General features: G+C 33.1%; 1 protein-coding gene across 1 annotated transcript in view; it reads left to right on the top strand.

Moving 5' to 3' along the window:
• The window catches only part of CSMD1 (CUB and Sushi multiple domains 1), a 2,669,009-nt gene that overhangs the window by 2,603,568 nt on the left and 47,211 nt on the right, over positions 1 to 18,230 (top strand). Inside the window, 1 exon segment of the mRNA XM_074287957.1 lies at positions 16,186 to 16,374. Within this exon segment, the coding sequence (XP_074144058.1) occupies positions 16,186 to 16,374 (189 nt within the window).

Consider the following 18,230-nt stretch of genomic DNA (forward strand, 5'->3'; position numbering starts at 1 on the left):
TTTTCTTCAGTGAACTTATATACTTCCTTTTTAATTTGGTTAATCTTACCTTTTAAGCAGTTCCCCCACTCCCCCCTGCCCTTTGGTGAATTTTTGTGCCTCTCTTTCCATTTGGCTAATTCTGATTTTTAAGGTATTCTTCTCATTTGCTTTTTGTATTTCCTTTACCATTTGGCCTATTCTGTTTTTTAAGTGTTATTTTTTTTAAAAAAATATTGTGTGAATGTCATTTATCAAGCTATTGATTTTTTTTCCCATGGTTTTCTTGTATCTATCTTATTTGTATTTCCCATTTTCCTTTATCTTTTTTTTTTTTTTTTTTTTTTTTTTTTTGAGGCTGAGGTTAAGTGACTTGCCCAGGGTCACACAGCTAAGAAGTTTTAAGTGTCTGAGACCAGATTTGAACTCCAGTCCTCCTGAATTCAAGGCTGGTGCTTTATCCACTGTGCCACCTAGTTGCCCCTCCTTTATCTTTCTTATCTGACTTTCAAAATCCTTTTTTCACTCTTCTGTGTCCTGAGACCAATTCATATTTTTCTTTTTTTTTGGATACAGGAATTTTGACTTTTTATTTTCTTCTTTGTGTTTTGATCTTCCTTGTTGCCATACTAATTTTTTTGTGATGAGATTTTTTCCTGTTTATTTATTTTATCAGTCTATTACTTGACTTTAAGTTTTTGTTAAAGTAGGGCTTTGTTTCCAGGAAGAAAGGTGTACTGTATCAAATTTCAAGGGTTTTATATATCTGCTTTCAAAGATATTTCTAGGGACTTAGAAATTTTCAGGTTCTTATAAGGTAGTGAGATATAAGGAGAAAGGTGTTTATTCCTCTCCTCTTCTATGCTCTATGAGTTATCTATCATAAGCTCTCTTTTCTGTTCTGAAACTGTGAGGAAGATCTCTACTTCATGGTGGCTGCAAGCTCTGTTGTGCTAATACTCCTCCTCACCCTGAAACTGCCACCCAGGACTGCTACCTAGATCTGAGTATAGACAAAGTAACAGAGCCCTGCCTCCCTGATAGCAAAGAGAAACCTTTAACATCATTCTGACCAGTTGTACCATCTCTTTACTATCTAAGGGCTGAGAACTCTAGAAGCAGTCACTACTGCTGCAGACTCAGTAGTTCCCAAGGTCTGCTCCTGGTTTGCTGGTGTTAGAGCTATGCTCCCCTCTCACTCTGTTGCAACAGATCTATCCTGCTGACTTGTAAGCCTTTGCCTTTGCCATCAGTAGCTCATAGGTCTGGAAACCACCATTGCTGCCACTGATTCAATTGCTGATGACCTGCTCCTTGCTTGTTAGGAGCAGGTCTGTGTAGACATGGCCTGTGCTAATCTATGCTCGACTCCAGTCCTAGTACAGCATCCCTTTCCTGCCAACCTTCTAAGTTGTCTTGGAAGGGAAAATTTTTTAAAATCCATTTTGTGGATTCTGTCATCTTGGATTATGGCCTGCCTGATCCTTCTCTAGTTATTTAACTTGATTTTAAAATCTTTAAAATCTAAAATTTTAGATTTTTAACAACAACTGTTGTTGCTTATTTTGAAAGCAACAATAACAGTATAGCACTTTAATAATTTATTTTTAAAATGTATTTCTTTAATACACATTGCTTTATGAATCATTTTGGGAGAGAAAAATCAGAAGAAGAAAAAAAAAAGCATGAGAGAGGAAAAAAACAGAAAAAAAAAAAGAAGTGAACATAGCATGATTTTCATTCAATCTCCATCATTCTTGTTTTGGATGCAGATGGCATATTCTATACAAAATGTATTAGGATTTCCTTGGATGACTAAATCACTGAAAAGAACCAAGCCTTTCATAGTTGATCATAGAAGACTCTTACTGTTACTGTGTACAATGTATTTCTGGTTCTGCTTGTTTTGCTCAGCATCAGTTTGTGTAAATCCAGGTCTTTCTAAAGTCAGCTTGTTCATCATTTTTTATAGAAAATAATATTCTATTACCTTCACATACCACAACTTATTTATCCATTCCCCAATTGATAGGTAGCTATTAATTTTACAATTCTTTACTGCCACAAAAAGATTTTTGCACTTGTGGGTTCTTTTCCCTCCTTTTGGATTTTCCCAGTGGTGGCCCTGATAGGTCAAAGGATATGCATAATAAGAAAGTCCTTTGGGGATAGCTCCAGATTGCTCTCCAGAGTGGCTGTATCATTTCACAACTCCACCAATAATGCATTAGGGTCTCAGTTTTCCCCACTTTCCTGCAGCATTTATCATTATCTTTTCCTATCATCTTAGATAATCTTAGAGGTATGCTGTGGTTCCTCAGAGTTGTTTAAATTTGCATTTCTCTAATCAGTAGTGATTTAGAGCATTTTTATATGATTATAGATGCCTTTAGTTTTGTCTTCTGAAAATTGTTCATATTCTTTGACCATTTATCAATTGAGGAACGACTTCTATTCTTATATATTTAACACAATTCTTTAAATATTTCAGAAATGAAACCTTTATCAGAACCACTGGCTATGAAAAAAAATTTCCCTTCGTTTTGTACTTTTAATTTTGTTTCTATTAGTTTTGTTTGTGTAAAATCTTTTTAATTTAATGTAATCAAGCACTTTAATATTTTCAAAGCATCTTTACACATTTCATTTGATCTTTACACCCCAGGAAGGTAATTCTTATTGGTTGTCTTTATATTATAGTCAAGGAAAATGAGACACCATTAATTTAAGTGATTAAGGTCACACTGCTAACTGTTTTTTCAGTAATGATTTGATTGCAGCTCTTCCAGGATCGGAGACCACACTTTATCCACTCTACCAGAATTAGAATAAAAGAGGAAAAAAAACATGGGAAAGAAAAAAAACTAATTTATAAAAGTGATAATAGTATGCTTTGATATGAACATTTTATAGTTCTTTCTCTGGAGATATATAGCACTGTCTATTTCAAGTCATTATCTTGAATCACAGTTGCTGAGAAGATATGTCTATCATAGTTGATCATTGCATAATGTTTCTGTGACTATGTACAATATTATCCTGGCTCTGCTCACTTCACTGTGCATCAATTTTTGTAAGTCTTTCCAGGTTTTTCTGAAATCCACATGCTCAATATTTCTTATAAAACAATAGTATTCCATTACATTTATATACCACACATGATGCCATTCCCCAATTGATAAGAATACTTTTGATTTCCCATTCTTTGTTCCTATAAAAGTGCTGCTATAAATCTTTTTGTACATGTGCATCTTTTTCAATGGGTTCTTTTTTTTTTTTGTGGGTAAAGAGAAAAACACTTATCATCCCTAAAAGAGGAGAAAGAAGGAAGGAGACACTAAAAGGAAGGTTGAGGATATTTTCTGGCAATTAGCCCCATGAATCACATACTTTAACCAGGAAGCTGCCTCAACTATAGAGCCAGGGCTAATTTCACTGGGTTCTTCCAAAAGAAGAAAATAAAAATTCTGAGCCTCTGTTGACAATTATCTCAGATATTTTATTTGTTTGGCTTGCCTGTTCTTTTTTTTTTTTTTTTTTAATTTCCTGAAGATTTCTTGTTGTTAGGGGGGAAAAAAAGCCATTCACCAAATTTAGAATCAGAGATCATGAGTTTCAATACCATTCTGCTACTTCTTCTGTGATCTTGAGCAAATGTTTTCCCTGCTCAGAAATCCTCAGATTTCTTATGTGGAAAATGAAGGAACTGAAGAGTACAATCTCAGCAATTTGTTCTTGTTCAGAATTGTTCCTATGACTTTGTAAAATTTCCTTTCCTCTGACCTTTGACCTTTGGGACTTCTTGGTTCTCGTATGTCTACTTTATCTCTTGGTTTGAATCTTGATATTTAACAGCCCTTATTGGGTGAAAGGATTGTAGATTTAGAGTTCAAAAAGACTCTAGAGGTCATTATGTCCAAACCATTAATCTTACAGATAAGGAAACTAAAGCTAAGAGAATAGCTTTCCCAATGTCATGCTTGTGTTAGATTCAAATTTATATGATTAGATCACAGGCTCATGAAGTCTACTAACTGCAAGTTCAATGCATTTCCACTGTAACACACTATCTGCAGGACCATTATAAACTCCTCAAGGAGAAAAGATAGTGTCTTATTCATTTTTATTCCCAATGGCTAATTTAGTGTCCCCTACCAAGTAGACACCAATAATAGTTATTTTTCAAATTCTGTTCTGGCATGGCAGAAAATGTGATAAAGTATAAGTTATCCTAATCTGCTAATGCATTGTTTTGGATTTGAGAGTACAGTCAGGGACCAGTCTATTTATATGTCTAACTACATGTTTCTGTGACACATTAGGAGAAAATCAGCTGGATCTATAAGATTGGGTAGGTTAGAGAGAGGGAAAAGGTGGTGGGTGGTATAGAATCATTTAGAGATGGAATAAATTGGTGCATTTGAATGTGACAGGACAGCATAAGGACTCATCCTCTGAAATGTTTCATCTAATTATTATCAACTGGTGTGTTCTGCCATAATGAGAGTGGATTCCCTGCCAAAATCGTTAATTAGTGTTTGATCAATATCGACAAAACAGTCTGTCAGTCTGTGCTGTCTTCCTTGCTTTATGTATGTTTCCAGATGAGGCAGACATCAATTGAATTCTACCTGACTGACAGCTGTCAACCGCTTATGAATTTCAAGTAATGATGAGTCAATGCATTTTTGCACTCCAGTAATGATGAAGCCAGTGAAGGGAGTGACATCTGCTTAGACCAAGCCATTAGCTGGTGGATCAGGTTTCACCTTCATTAAATGAATTCAACACTTCAGTTTTGGTTTGAGATGCTGTGGTAAAGTCTAAAGCAAATGGTTGAAAGAGATAGCTTTAAAGCATAGGCATAAGACTTTGACCATGTAATATCTTTATTTTATTATAATTATTATTTTATGGCTCATTTTTGTTTCAATACCTTGATCAATTTCCAGTAATCTTCAACATCACCCTCATCCAAAATTCCCCATAAGCAATGATCCCAGAAAAGTTAGGCAAGACCAACTAATGACTAATTACAACTGACAGATAAGATATGTTAGGAGTCTTACATTTAAAAATCTATCATTTACACCATCCGTTAAATGAAGCCTTTTCTGGAGGAACTTTTCATTTAATTCATTTTAGAGGAATGACATGCCTATATAAAATCCCATAGGAATAAAGGTGGACCCCTTATGTGTGAAAAAACAGGACATTACTGAATTATAAATTGTTGCTGCTTGGTCTAAAACAAGGATTCTTCACCTGGGGCCTATGAACTTCTTTCCATGATTATAATTTGAGAGGCTTGAGATGTGTATTAGGGAAAATTTTAATTTATGTTTTGTTACACTCCAACTAAAATTTAATATTTTTTTTCAATTCTCTAAAATAAAACAAAATCTAATTTTTTTTTTCTGAAAAGAAGCTCATATATTTCATCAGACTGCTAAAGGAGTTAAGAACTCTACCTGTTATGGGCCAGAACTTTGAACTTGAAACAAGTATTCTTCCAAGGTGCTAATTCAGTGGAATTGATGGACAATGGTTATCTAGTTTAGTATGATGATTAATAATTCTCTAAGTTCAGTATGATTGATTTAATCTTACAACAAATAACAGTTTCCTAGTGATATAATGATTGGTTTATACTCAGTGTAGAGCATATAAGCTGGGAGCCTCAGCCAGATTCAGAGCCAGGGAAAACAAGCATACTAGAGGCTGAAGCACAAGCCCTTGGACTATTCAATTCCATCTTCAGTCAGGCTCCTGATGGCTGGCCTGTCCTCCTTCATTTTATGCACTGAAACCAAGACTCACTAAGGTCTTTAAGAAAGCTAACCAGCAACCTTCCATCTTGGGGCAGGGAGAGGAGGGGAAAAATTGGAACAAAAGGTTTGGCAATTGTCAATGCTGTAATATTACCCATGCATATATCTGGTAAATAAAAACTATAATTAATTAAAAAATAAAATTATTAATAGAAAAAAAAAAAAAAAAAAAAAAAAAAAAGAAAGCTAACCAGGCCCTAGGAAAGAAGCTAAGACTTTCAAAGAGATAATAAAGGATTTGGATTTTAACCTCTGGCTATTCTTGTGGTGATTACTCAACTGAAAGGAAAGCTGCTCTAAGACCCCCAGGAAAACTGAACTAAGAACCATACACCTACCTGAAAGCCTTCTTACTTATGTCATTTATTAATATTTAATTAAAATTATGACAAAAGAAGAAATGTTTGTCAGATTTATCTCCCTAGTGCACTTTGCCATTTGTACTACCTGCCCTTACAATTTATCCTCTGCATTGGCCATGAGGCTTTCCCATTTGTTCTGCATCTAAACTTGTAAAGGGCTAGAACTGAGCAAATGCACTTGGATAATGGAGCAGGTGAGACTAATTGCCATTTGGACGGTTCTCTATTAACTTGTTTGAAGGCTGACCCTCCCCAGCTGTTCTGTGTTGACTTGATTGGTGGGACAAAGAGGGGGAAGTGACGTGGGGGGGTAGGAGGAGGAAGAGGAATTGAGATGCTCTCTCTGTCTCTCGTTTAATGATCCTGACTCCAGCTGATTTCTGGGAAGACAGAGTTTCAGCATAAACTACTTGTAGAATATAAACCACTCCTTCAAAGTATTGATTATTTTACTTTCTAATGCTATTCCCTGCACTAAATGCTTTGCAAGTAATAAACTTTTAATAACTGATTTTGTTTATTAGGACCATAACGCCATCTATCTAGAATTTAGAAGAGACGTTAGAAGTCATCTAGTACAACCCCATCGTTTTATAAATAAGGAAATTGAATCCTAGAGTATTCCAATTGTTTGTCATGCTATTAAATAAAACTATAGTTTGACATAATGAAACACAGAGAAAGGGGTTTTTTCTGGTGATGCTACATCTTTTTTTTACAGATATGTTTAGGATTTTGGCAGGGAAATTTTAATATGTGATTGATAATTTTGTTACTTTTTATGACTTAAAATTCAGCAAAAAAGCAAAAGGCATTTTGTCAAATACTATTGAATATTTTCAATGCATGGAAATTATTGGGAAGCTACAACAATGAATATCCCCATCTTCATTGAACTTAAAATAAGAAAAGTACACAGATAACATAATTAGAATGTAACAAGTGCATAGGTGTAAGAATTGAATGACTTTCAGTTGTTCTTAAGTGAGATTACCATTTCTCTTTTTTTTTTCCCCCTGAGGCTGGGGTTAAGTGACTTGCCCAGGGTCACACAGCTAGGAAGTCTTTTGTTTCAGATCAGATTTGAACTCAACTCCTCCTGACTTCAGGGTTGGTGCTCTATTCACTATGCCACCTAGGTGACCCTCCTCAGATATTTATTAAAGGTGGGACTCTGGATAAGTCTCTCTGGGCCGTTTCTACAAATGAATACATAAAAACCATCCACCTCATAAGATTACTATGATAATTGTGAATTATAGGTAAAGATGTTTTTGCAAACTAAGGCACTAAATAAAATGTAATATTAGTGTTGTTGTGGTGGTGGTGTATTACAAGACAGTGCCTTGTTGATACTTTCTTCTAGATGAATGCTTTTTAGAAAATATACACTAGAGGATTTGGCATTATATATTAATTCACAAGTGAAGCGTTAAACTATAGCTTCAAGAAAGAGTTTACACAGAATCTAGAGCATCATGAGTATTTTCCATTACTGTCAAAAGTCTATGAAAAAGAAAAGTTATGAAAATTATACCTAAACATACAGCCTGCTAAAGTGTAAGAAAAATCATATTACTATATTATATTCCTACTGTAAATGTTTTGAAATATAGACCAATGAGTTTTTTTAAAAAATTATTTCATAAAACTTTTGTGCTAATTACTTGAACTATTTTACTTTTGTTTTCCATATTTTTATGACAGCTCAGTTTAACATTTGAAAAAATAGATATGGACAGAAATTAGAGGAGAGCAGTAGAAATTTGATATGCTGCTTTACAGAAATTCAACAAGATAAGTCTTATGTCATATAGACTTAACCTACAAATCCCAGTACTACTTGAACCTGCTCTGGAAGCATAGTTCAAATTTCTCACTTTATTTCCTTTCATTAGAAAAGTCCATGGGAATTCACAAAATTCTTTCTAGTTCAAGTTCTTATTACCTCTCTCATGGACTATTTTGAAAGCCACCTAATTAGCTTCTCTGCTTCCAGGCCTTTCCCCTTCTAATCCTATATAGAACTCAAACTCCTAAAACAGAGATGACCAAGTCAGAGGTTTTCAGAGACTTTATTCCATATAATGAAAATATATGAGAATCATTGTGCTGGCATTTAGAGCCTTCTGAGATCTGGCTTCCATCTACCTTTCTAATTTAATTTCTTATTACCTCCTTCCTACTGTTTTGCTGCTTGGTTCCTGTACATAATCTTTAAGTGCTTACCAATGTGTCTTTGTGTAAGAAGTTGGCCACATCTAGAATAAACCCCCTTTGCACTTATTTGTCATAGAACCTTTAACTTCTTTGAAAACATAGCTCAACCAAATAATTATCAAACTGTGCATACCTTTTGATCCAATTTCTATTGGGCTCATATCCCAAAGAGATCTTAAAAGGAGGGAAAGAGACCCATATATGCAAAAATGTTAGTGGCAGAAAACTGGAAACTGAGTATAAGTTATCTTATAGGAATGTTATGGAATATTATATTTATATAATACAACATAATATAATATGATATAATAAATATGAAATGATCAGCAGGATGATTTCAGAGAGGTCAGGAGAGACTTACATGAACTGATGTTAAATGAAATGAGCAGGACCAGGAGATCATTATACATGGCAACAAGAAAATTATAAGAGGATCAACTCTGATGAATGTGGCTCTAGTCCAATAGAATTGTAATGGAGAGAGCCATGTGTACCCATGGAGAGGACTGTGAGAATTGAGGATGGATCACAACATAGCATTTTCATTCTTTTTATTGTGGTTTACTTGAATTTTATTTTTTTTCTCATTTCTGTTACTTTTGGATTTGATTTTTCTTGTGCAGCAAGATAATTGTATAAATATGTTAGCCTATATTGGATTTAACACATTTTTACCATGTTGAACCTATACTGGATTACATGCCATCTAGGGAAGTGAGTGGGGGAGCAAGGATGGGGATATGGGAGCACAAAGTTTTTCAACGGTCAGTGTTAAAAAATTATCCTTACATGTGTTTTGAAAAAAAAAAAAACTTCAATTAAAAAATAGCTCTAATTCCATCTCCTTAAATTGAGCCTTTAAAATGTTATTTCATTTCTTTATTTTAAATTTAAATAGAAAATGGGAAAAGGAGAAAATTCCATATGAATAGCAGAACATGACAGGATTCAAAATATAAATCAATATTTTTTTTAACTCACTGTCTTTTCTCTCACTTTCTCTTTATTTATATATTTTAAATTTGAGAGAGAAAATCAGAGCAAAAGGGAAAAATCATGTGAGAATAAAAACAAAGAAAAAAAAAAAAGAAATGAACATAGTATATATTGATTTATATTCAGTCTTCATAGTTCTTTTTCTGGATATAGATGATAGTTTCTGTTTAAAGTCTATTGGGAATGCTTTGGATCACTGAACTACTGAAAAGAACCAAGTCTTTCATAGTTGATCACACATTTTTGCTGTTATTATGTCTCATTCTGCTTGTTTAATTCAGTATCATGAGTTACTCCGATTACATCAGAGATGAGAACTCAGTTCGTATAAATCTTTCCAGGCCTTTCTAAAAATTTTTACAGAAAAATAATATTCCATTCTTTTTATATATCACAACTCATTCAGCCATTTCCCAATTGATGGGGATCTACTCATTTTCCATTTCTTTGTTACCACAAAATGAGCTACTACAAACATTTTTGCACATGTGAATCCTTTTCCCTCCTTTATTAATTTCCTTGGGATACATCCTTTATATCTAAATTGTGTACTCATTTTGATCTTGTTTTGTTATGTGCCGAATTTCTGACATTATTTTCCAGTTTTCAGAGCAATTTTTAAAAATCAAATAATGAATTATTATTTCAAAAGCTAGAGTTTGGGGTTTTGTCAAATACTATATTACTGTAGGCCTTGACTATTGTGTCATAGTTATCTGATCTATTTTGCTGATCCACCATTCTCTTTCTTAGCCTGTACCAAGTATTTTTGACGATGAAGCAATACTTTCTTGAGTCCTTCCATATCTCCTGAAGACTTTCCATGTTCATGTTGATAGCTTCCATGACACTATCCCTCCATTTCACCCTGTCATCCCCTTCAGCTTTTGCATTAAAATTTCCCCAGCATCAAGCTCATTTTAGTGAGCCCTCCCATCTTATTATGTAGTCAAAGTTTTTAAGCTTAACTTTATAATTTGTCTTTCCAATAAGTAAATGTATTTAAGTTTTAACTGACACTCAAAGGACTCTCAAAAGTCTTCAATGTCACAATTTCTTTATGGTCCAGCTCTCACAATACTTTATTACTCCTGGTAAAACAATAGCTTTAACTATACAATTCTTTGTTGGCTAACTGATGTCTATTTATGCTGTCCAGATTTATCATAGGTTTCCTACCGTGGATCAAAGAAATGCCTTTCTTTTAAATACCATCTTAATTTCATGTTTTTTATTGGGTTTTTTTTCTTTTAAAAATGGGAAGACATTGTTAATTTCTCTCTTCCTAAAGATTCTCTCCATAGTAATAAGGATTTTTTTAAATCAATTTCTGTACCAAAAGTATGGGAATTGAAAAACTACTATATAAATATTGAATGTTAAGATAATATATTCTGGATCAATGACTCTGGAGTTAGGAGAAACATGGATTCCATCTTAGCTTTAATATAACAGTTATCAGTATATCCCTTGATTAGGTCATGGTGTCACCAAATAAACAATGTAAATATAGTTAGCTTAAGTTTTATTATGCTCAGAGTGCAGGCAATCTTCTATTCAGAGTGCTGGCTACCAATGAGAGAGCCCACATCACTAGCTTCAACATCTTTACAAAGAAGTTAAATACATATTCAACAGAGAAAATTAGAATTTTATAGAAGTTAGTAAGGGAAGATAAGGATATACACATTTTGGCAAAAGTAGCAAAAGGGAAAATAAGAATACCTGGTAATTTTTAAAAAATTGATCTGTGATTCACTTTTTAATCTTTATTTTTCAGGCGGTATGACCTTCTAATTTCTGGAAACAATATATGAAACTCAAAACAGAGCCTGAAGAAGTGTCCTCTTCTTATCATAATAGCAGCAAAAAGTCTGAGTCGATTTCTTTGCCATTATAATCTTTCTCTTATCACACTGTGTCAAGAAGTCCGAGCCAGTTTCTCTTGTCATATCTCTAAAACATATTTGATATATATTCATAGGTGGGATATTTAACTTCTTTGGGTCTCAATTTCCTTCTCTACAAAATAGGAATAATAATTCTGAATCAAAGATTCACTATTATTAATGTGCTCCAGATTATACTGTTCTCTATTAATAGTCAATCTTAGAAGATGGATTTCTTGATTCTTTGTCATTAATCATTTTTCATCTTTTATCTAAAGAACACGTCACCCCCAAAAGTCCTATTATGATGTTTCATCATGGGATGGAGGCAATCCTAGGGTGTGTGGAAGGCTTTGCTTTAGCAGCATTAGCTGTAGCAGGTTTTATCAACTAGAATTTGAAATAATGGTATGAATTGAATCAAACTGAATTAGGACACATAATGAAAATAGTTAAGAAATGTTTCCCATCCTTATGGATTAGGTCAATGCAGGAAGATGAAAATTCTAAAAATACACAGAGAAATGAAAATGTAAAATAAATATACTATAATTTGGAGGTATATTATAACTTGGATAAAGATCAGAGCATGGTAAAAGTATAAGAGAATCCGAGCTCTTTTTTTCACTGTGTAGTGATAATTGAATGAAAACATTGTCTATCAATGTAGGTCTCTTCATCACCTGGTCTTATAGAGAAATGTGAGCCAACAAGTAAAATATAAATGGAAAATGGTGTATTTTTTCATTATAGTTTACATTCAGATAAATATACATGCTACTGTGATCAGAATTAATGATTAAATTAATGATAATAATTATGCTATTTTCTTCTGTGTACTCTTCAACCTAAAATCCCACCCCCAAGTCATGGATGAATCATGAATAGAATTTCATCTCAATTTTCTGAGATAGAAGAGTCTATGAGCCTTTTTTTTTTTTTTTAGCAAAGTACTTTGCAAATCTCACAAGAACTTTTTATATATGCTAGCTATTATTATTAATATTATTGCTTTTCTTTTCCCTCACTAGCATTTATACTTTAATGAAGTCTCATATATGTCTTAAGTCAAAGGCCTCAGTAATGTGAGAATTTCAAGTGCTGGTAATAGTGAGGGGGAGGCACTATTGGGGAGATAGAGGCATTATTCCTCTTTCAGTTCCCATCTTTTCACACTGCGTACTGTACATAGCAGTCAATCTCCCTGTATTGTTGCTTTTAAAGAGGCCATCTAAGAGGAAACAAATGTATTCAACAACTCCCTTGATGTTCATGCAGGGATAAGAGGATCCTTGTCTTTGTGTGAAGGTACTACATATTAGAGTTGTTCTTTTTTAATTCAAGGCATATAGTCCTAAGAGTGAGCATGTAAATAAACATTCTTCTAGATTTTCTTTCTGTACCATTCTTTGTACTTATGTGTATTTCTGCTTTAATATGCATAGTCCAACCTATGTGATAAACCTAGGTATTTGGATCTTAAAATAAAATTTTAGAAAAAAAAATCTTTCTCTTTGTCAGTTGCAAAATTGCCAAATTCCCAGCCCCTCTGCAATGAAGGGACTAAGATTTAACAGTGCTTGGAGATATATATGAAAAGGACATGAAGCTAAAGATTATCTATTTGTTTTCATCTTTCATCTTTTCCAATTGTTTTTACAAAAAACAGAAATAATATGAATAACAAATTTCCCATAAGTTAAATAGTTTATCATCCTATGTTAAAAGAGTATTAGATATTAGTACAATGTTAAATGAATGGTAGAAATCCTGGAAGGACTCTATAATTAATAAGTGTAGTAGGTAGAACACTGCTCTTGGAATCAGGTAGATCTTAGTTCAAATCCTTCGTCAAGATACTTAGTCGTTAATATAACCTTGGGCAAATTTATCTCTCTCAGCTTCATTTTCTGTATTTATAAAATGGTTATAATAAAAGCACCTATCTCACATGGTTGTTGTAAGGATCAAGTGAGATAATGTATAAAACTTCACAAACCATAAAATGCTATGTTATATGCCATCTGTTATCTGCTTAATATAATCCCTTTCATTTTTAGAAGAACATGAAAATAATTGCTAAGAAACTAATACTGAAGACTGATTCTTTAACTTTCAAATGTGACTGATTTGCATCCATGTAACCAGGAACCAAGATAGTTGAGATGGAAGTAGTTTAAAAAACAAACAAACAACAAAAAAAAAAACAGTAGGAATTGGTATACTTTTTTTCCCCCTAAATTGTGCTGATGTTTCTGGTTTCCAGCCAGTTTATAAGTGGAAGACTAGAAGTGATTGACATCTCATGGAAAACTTGGGAGCCTCCTGCCATCAAAAAAAGAAAAATAAATTTATTTTCCTTAAGGACAATTTTAAGGAACATCCTTTTATTATTACTCCAGTAAAATAGTGGCCAAGGCGGCCCTTTTGAGGCTAATGATGCTAACCAGGTTCTGTTAATCCTGAAATCAATTCTCGTCCTTCTGTGATGTTTTGAAATATCCTTTTAGAAGGAACCTGATTCTGAAAATGGGAGCTTTTCAGGGAGAAAGTTAGACGTTGATACAAAAATAACAAAGCAGCCATAGCCCTGTTTTCACAGGTTTAGCCTAACAATGGCAAATAAATTAAATGAGTTGGCAAGGGGGTATGGGAGAATATCTGGGTGCTTCCATGAGTGTCTATTGCTCATTACAAAGAGGGATGAATCTTTTTTTTTTCCTTTTTTTTTTTTTTTTTTTTGACCATGAGAGATGGTGAGGGAGGGGACTTTAAATATTAGAAGCTATGTTTAATATCTCTCAATGTAAGATGGATTAAGAATTTCTGCAAGATGTCAGTCCTTTATATGGGATGAACTCTAAAGTGACTTAAATGTTGTAGTTATAGAGCTAAGAGTGACTAGTGATGAGGATCATGTAAGATCTTTTCTTGGCAGAAATAATTCACTGTCATTTGGTCAGTAATACCTGGGTCCTTGTTGGCAACATTGAATTCTACTCTATTCTTTTAAGCAAAACCATGCCAAAATTTATGGCATTGTGATGTACTGTATAGATTGCTGGACTTGGGAGTCAGAAAGACTTGCATTCAAAGTCTTCCTCCAACACTGAGCATTGGTTTCTTCATGAATAAAATGGAGACAAAAAATATGTGCAACACTACCTCATATGGTCATTGTGAGGATCAAATAAAGGAGGGAAAACAAACATTTATTAAACATTTACTGTGTTCCAGCCATTGGGCTAAATGCTTCATAAATGTTACTTTGTTTAATCTTTATGACAAATCTGTGAGACAGGTGTTGTGATTATGCACATTTTACCATTCAGGATCTGAGTCAGCAGAAGTGAAGTAAATTGCCAAAGATTATAGAGCTAGTAAATGTCTGAGGTTTGATTTGAACTTAGATCTTTGGACTTCAAGGGAATACCTGACAATGGGACTTTGACTCCATTGCTCCTTACTTGAGATTATACAACTCTTTAAGGATAAAATGTATGTTAGCTATTATTTATATTACTAAGGTGGAATGTTAATTTATTCAATTACTTTCCTTTGATCACCTACACTTTCTAAAAGGGGTAGTCAGGTGGCTATTAACTAGGACCATACCAGTGGTGGAAGTAACTGATTAATTCTTTATAATAATTCATTATTTCACTAAATAGGACAAGTATTTTCTTTGTATATAGAAAAATATATCACCTATTTACTCATAAATACAAAGCAGAAAACCAGGGTAATAAAGTATTCAGATTAGACAGAAAACTTCCTACATCCTACAGTTGAAATAAATTTGTCAATTGAAGTATATTAAGTATGGTTGGACATGATGATAATTTAAAATTTAACTGAAATAAAAAATTGAATGCTTTCAACTCTGGCAGACTGAAAATGAAATATTTCTATGTCATTCACTATTCTATAGGTGTTTAATGAAGCCCTAATCTGTGGCAAGCATCATGTTACATATTGAAGAGACAAAATAATGTAAAAATTCCTGCTCCAAAGGAACTTACATTCTTTCAGCATGTATATCAAATATTTGTTTTGTATGTAAATCTTTAAAGAAGTACTGAGTTAATTAAAAAAATTAGTTCTCATTAAAATAAAATCTAAGACTACAAATTAAAAATATAGTTTTAGGATTTCATTTGAGAACATGTCCTATTGACTTAAAATTGCAAACTGAGAATCAGTGTGATATAGTGAATTGAAAACTGTCAGTGGATAGGAAGCCATTGTCAGGAAAGTCAGGAAATCCTGGGGTCCAATTCAACCTCTATCAGTGTTAGCTATATAGTCTTGTGGAAACTTTTCAATAACCTACACAATTATCTAGTTGCAACACAGTTAATGATCTGAACTGATAAAAGGAGTTTTATCACTAGGACTTCTAGTAAAATCACATGTTTTGTAAAATAATAATAATAACATTTAATTTTTTTCTCTTTTTCAGGATAATAGATTGAAAGTGGTGTGGTTTGGTGCCAGTTTATATATTTGCCTGGAAGTCTAGTGTTAGGAATATGGGTTTAAATTTAGGCTTAGATACATTCTTGCTGTGTGACCTTGCCTTAGTTATTTATACTCTATGTGCTTCAGCAAACATCCCGGACCAATCTATTAAATAATAGATGGCATGCATTTCAAATCTGCAGAAGGAGTTCCCAAACACAAGGGTTCCTGAAACTGAAGAAATCACAGATTTGTGTGTATTTGAGTAACAGCTAGAGGTAATATGTGAAATATATTCTTTTATGATCAACTCTGCTATTAATTACAGTTCTATGAATTCCTGCAACGCTCAGTAGTTCCTATTTTTGTTTTCTTTTTTTTTCCCTGGTGTGTTGTTTCTGATTGAAAGCTACATCTAAATGAGGAATGAAATGTTCTCTTTTCTAGTGGTGAACTGTTCAGATCCAGGCTTTGTTGAAAATGCCATTCGTCATGGACAACAAAATTATCCTGAAAGCTTCAAATATGGGATCAGTGTCATGTACCATTGCAAGAAAGGCTTTTACTTATTGGGCTCCTCTGCCTTAACCTGCAAGGCAAATGGTTTATGGGATAGATCATTACCCAAGTGTTTACGTAAGTACTTATTAAAATGTGTTCATATGTCCCTTTGCCAAATGCTAGCCTGTCACCCATCAGAAAATAAATCACAGAATATAGAACTTCTGTAAAACTATTAATACTCTCCCCAAAATAAAGCACAGAATATATAACTTCTATAACACAAAACTATTAATGCTTTCCCCAAAAGGACATTATTTGTTCACTGTATATTGCATAGCTTAATTAAGAATATATTACAATAATGGATTTTTAGCCTTAACATGAAAAAGTAAATGACTTTTTAAATCAAATACAAGTTTCTTTTTAAACATTGTCAGGAAATTTAGTAAACAGATTTATTTTCAATGACTTTTTTAAAAAGATAAATGCTAGAGAAAATATTACCTCTGAAAGATTAGATTCTTAATGAGTATCATGTGTGAATGCTAGAAGTAGTGAATGATAATTACATTATGGATCAATTTTCTGAAAATCCATAATCCATTCTTGCTCTTGTAAGACTTTCATATGTTAAGAATATTTTCAGATTAGATTTGTATTGGATGGTTGTGCCTGAAAGTGACTCTGCTAGACTCACTCTTAAAGGAAGTTCACACATTCAACTGCCCCTCTAAGTTTAATTTCCCTTGAGAAAGTGTAAGATAACTACCCCAAAACATGTCAGTTATTCTCAGATGGCACAAGCTAAATCTATGTATTACAAACTGATAGGTGCAATCTTGGATACAAATTTTAAAAAAATCCAATATGTCAGAATCTCACTGTGTTGTTTCTTTTTTAATCTCTGACATATGAACACTTGGCAATTTTGCTGATAAAGGTGGATTTTTCTCAAAGTTCTCTTAAAGCTTTTTAGATGATTCTATTAGTTTGCTTCATGAAGCTAATAAGTTCTAAATCCCTAGAAAGGAGCATTTTATCTAGCTTTCATTTTCTAGGGTAACTAGTCCCTACCAACTTACTATCATTAACAATCCAAATTACTATGAATGAGGGAATGTGAAGACCTCGAAGGAACATTTTGTGCACATATGTATTACTTTTCTGCCGTATTACACCAGAGATAAATTACTTTATTTTCTCCTTTGCTTTACCTGGAAATGGTTACTTGTCAACCATTCCACTTATCCTTGTCTAATTAGTTTCTCTTTAAAACTTTTCCCAAATAATAACTGTTTTTTAATTTATTTTTTGTTTTGTTTTATTTGTTGCTTGCTTTTTCCTTCTCACAGATAAGAATGAATAACAATATAAAATAGAATAAGAGATTATATGACTTAGAGTATGCCTAATGATTTTTAGCCTTTAAGTGTCATTGTGTCTCATCTCTCACCTGAGTGGCTAGTGACCAAATTAATTTCCTTGGGTTTTTAGTTCAGTTATCTCTGCACAATTAGTTGCAATTTAGTCAAGTTGACAACATATAAGTGACTAGAGGATGAACAATTCAAATTTGATATTTCATTACAAAGGAAGAGATATTCATTTATCTTGGGGGTAGTCCAGATGCCAAAATTTTCACTCTTTAGATGATGACTCCTAAGTGGCTTGTGGCTTTAGTTTTTGAGTTTGGATATAGTTTATATATAGAATAGAATACATTGTAGCAGTTCTAAAGAGGACCTCATTTGAAGAGAAAATAGCTACATATATTATGACTTGATTTTCTTTTGAAGATTATAGTGGGGGAGAAATTAGCTACAGAATTAGACAATTTTTTGTACCTTAGAGAGAAAAATAAATGTATCATTAACAGTTAAGAATAGAACTATACAGTATGTATCTAATATTGAAGCTTAAAACTGCACTAAATTTTTTGGGACACCTTGTATTATGGCTCTGAAGCTGTTTCCCAATGTTGTTAAGGC

The sequence above is a fragment of the Sminthopsis crassicaudata genome, chromosome 2 (assembly GCF_048593235.1).
Source record: "Sminthopsis crassicaudata isolate SCR6 chromosome 2, ASM4859323v1, whole genome shotgun sequence".
NCBI lineage: Eukaryota > Metazoa > Chordata > Mammalia > Dasyuromorphia > Dasyuridae > Sminthopsis > Sminthopsis crassicaudata.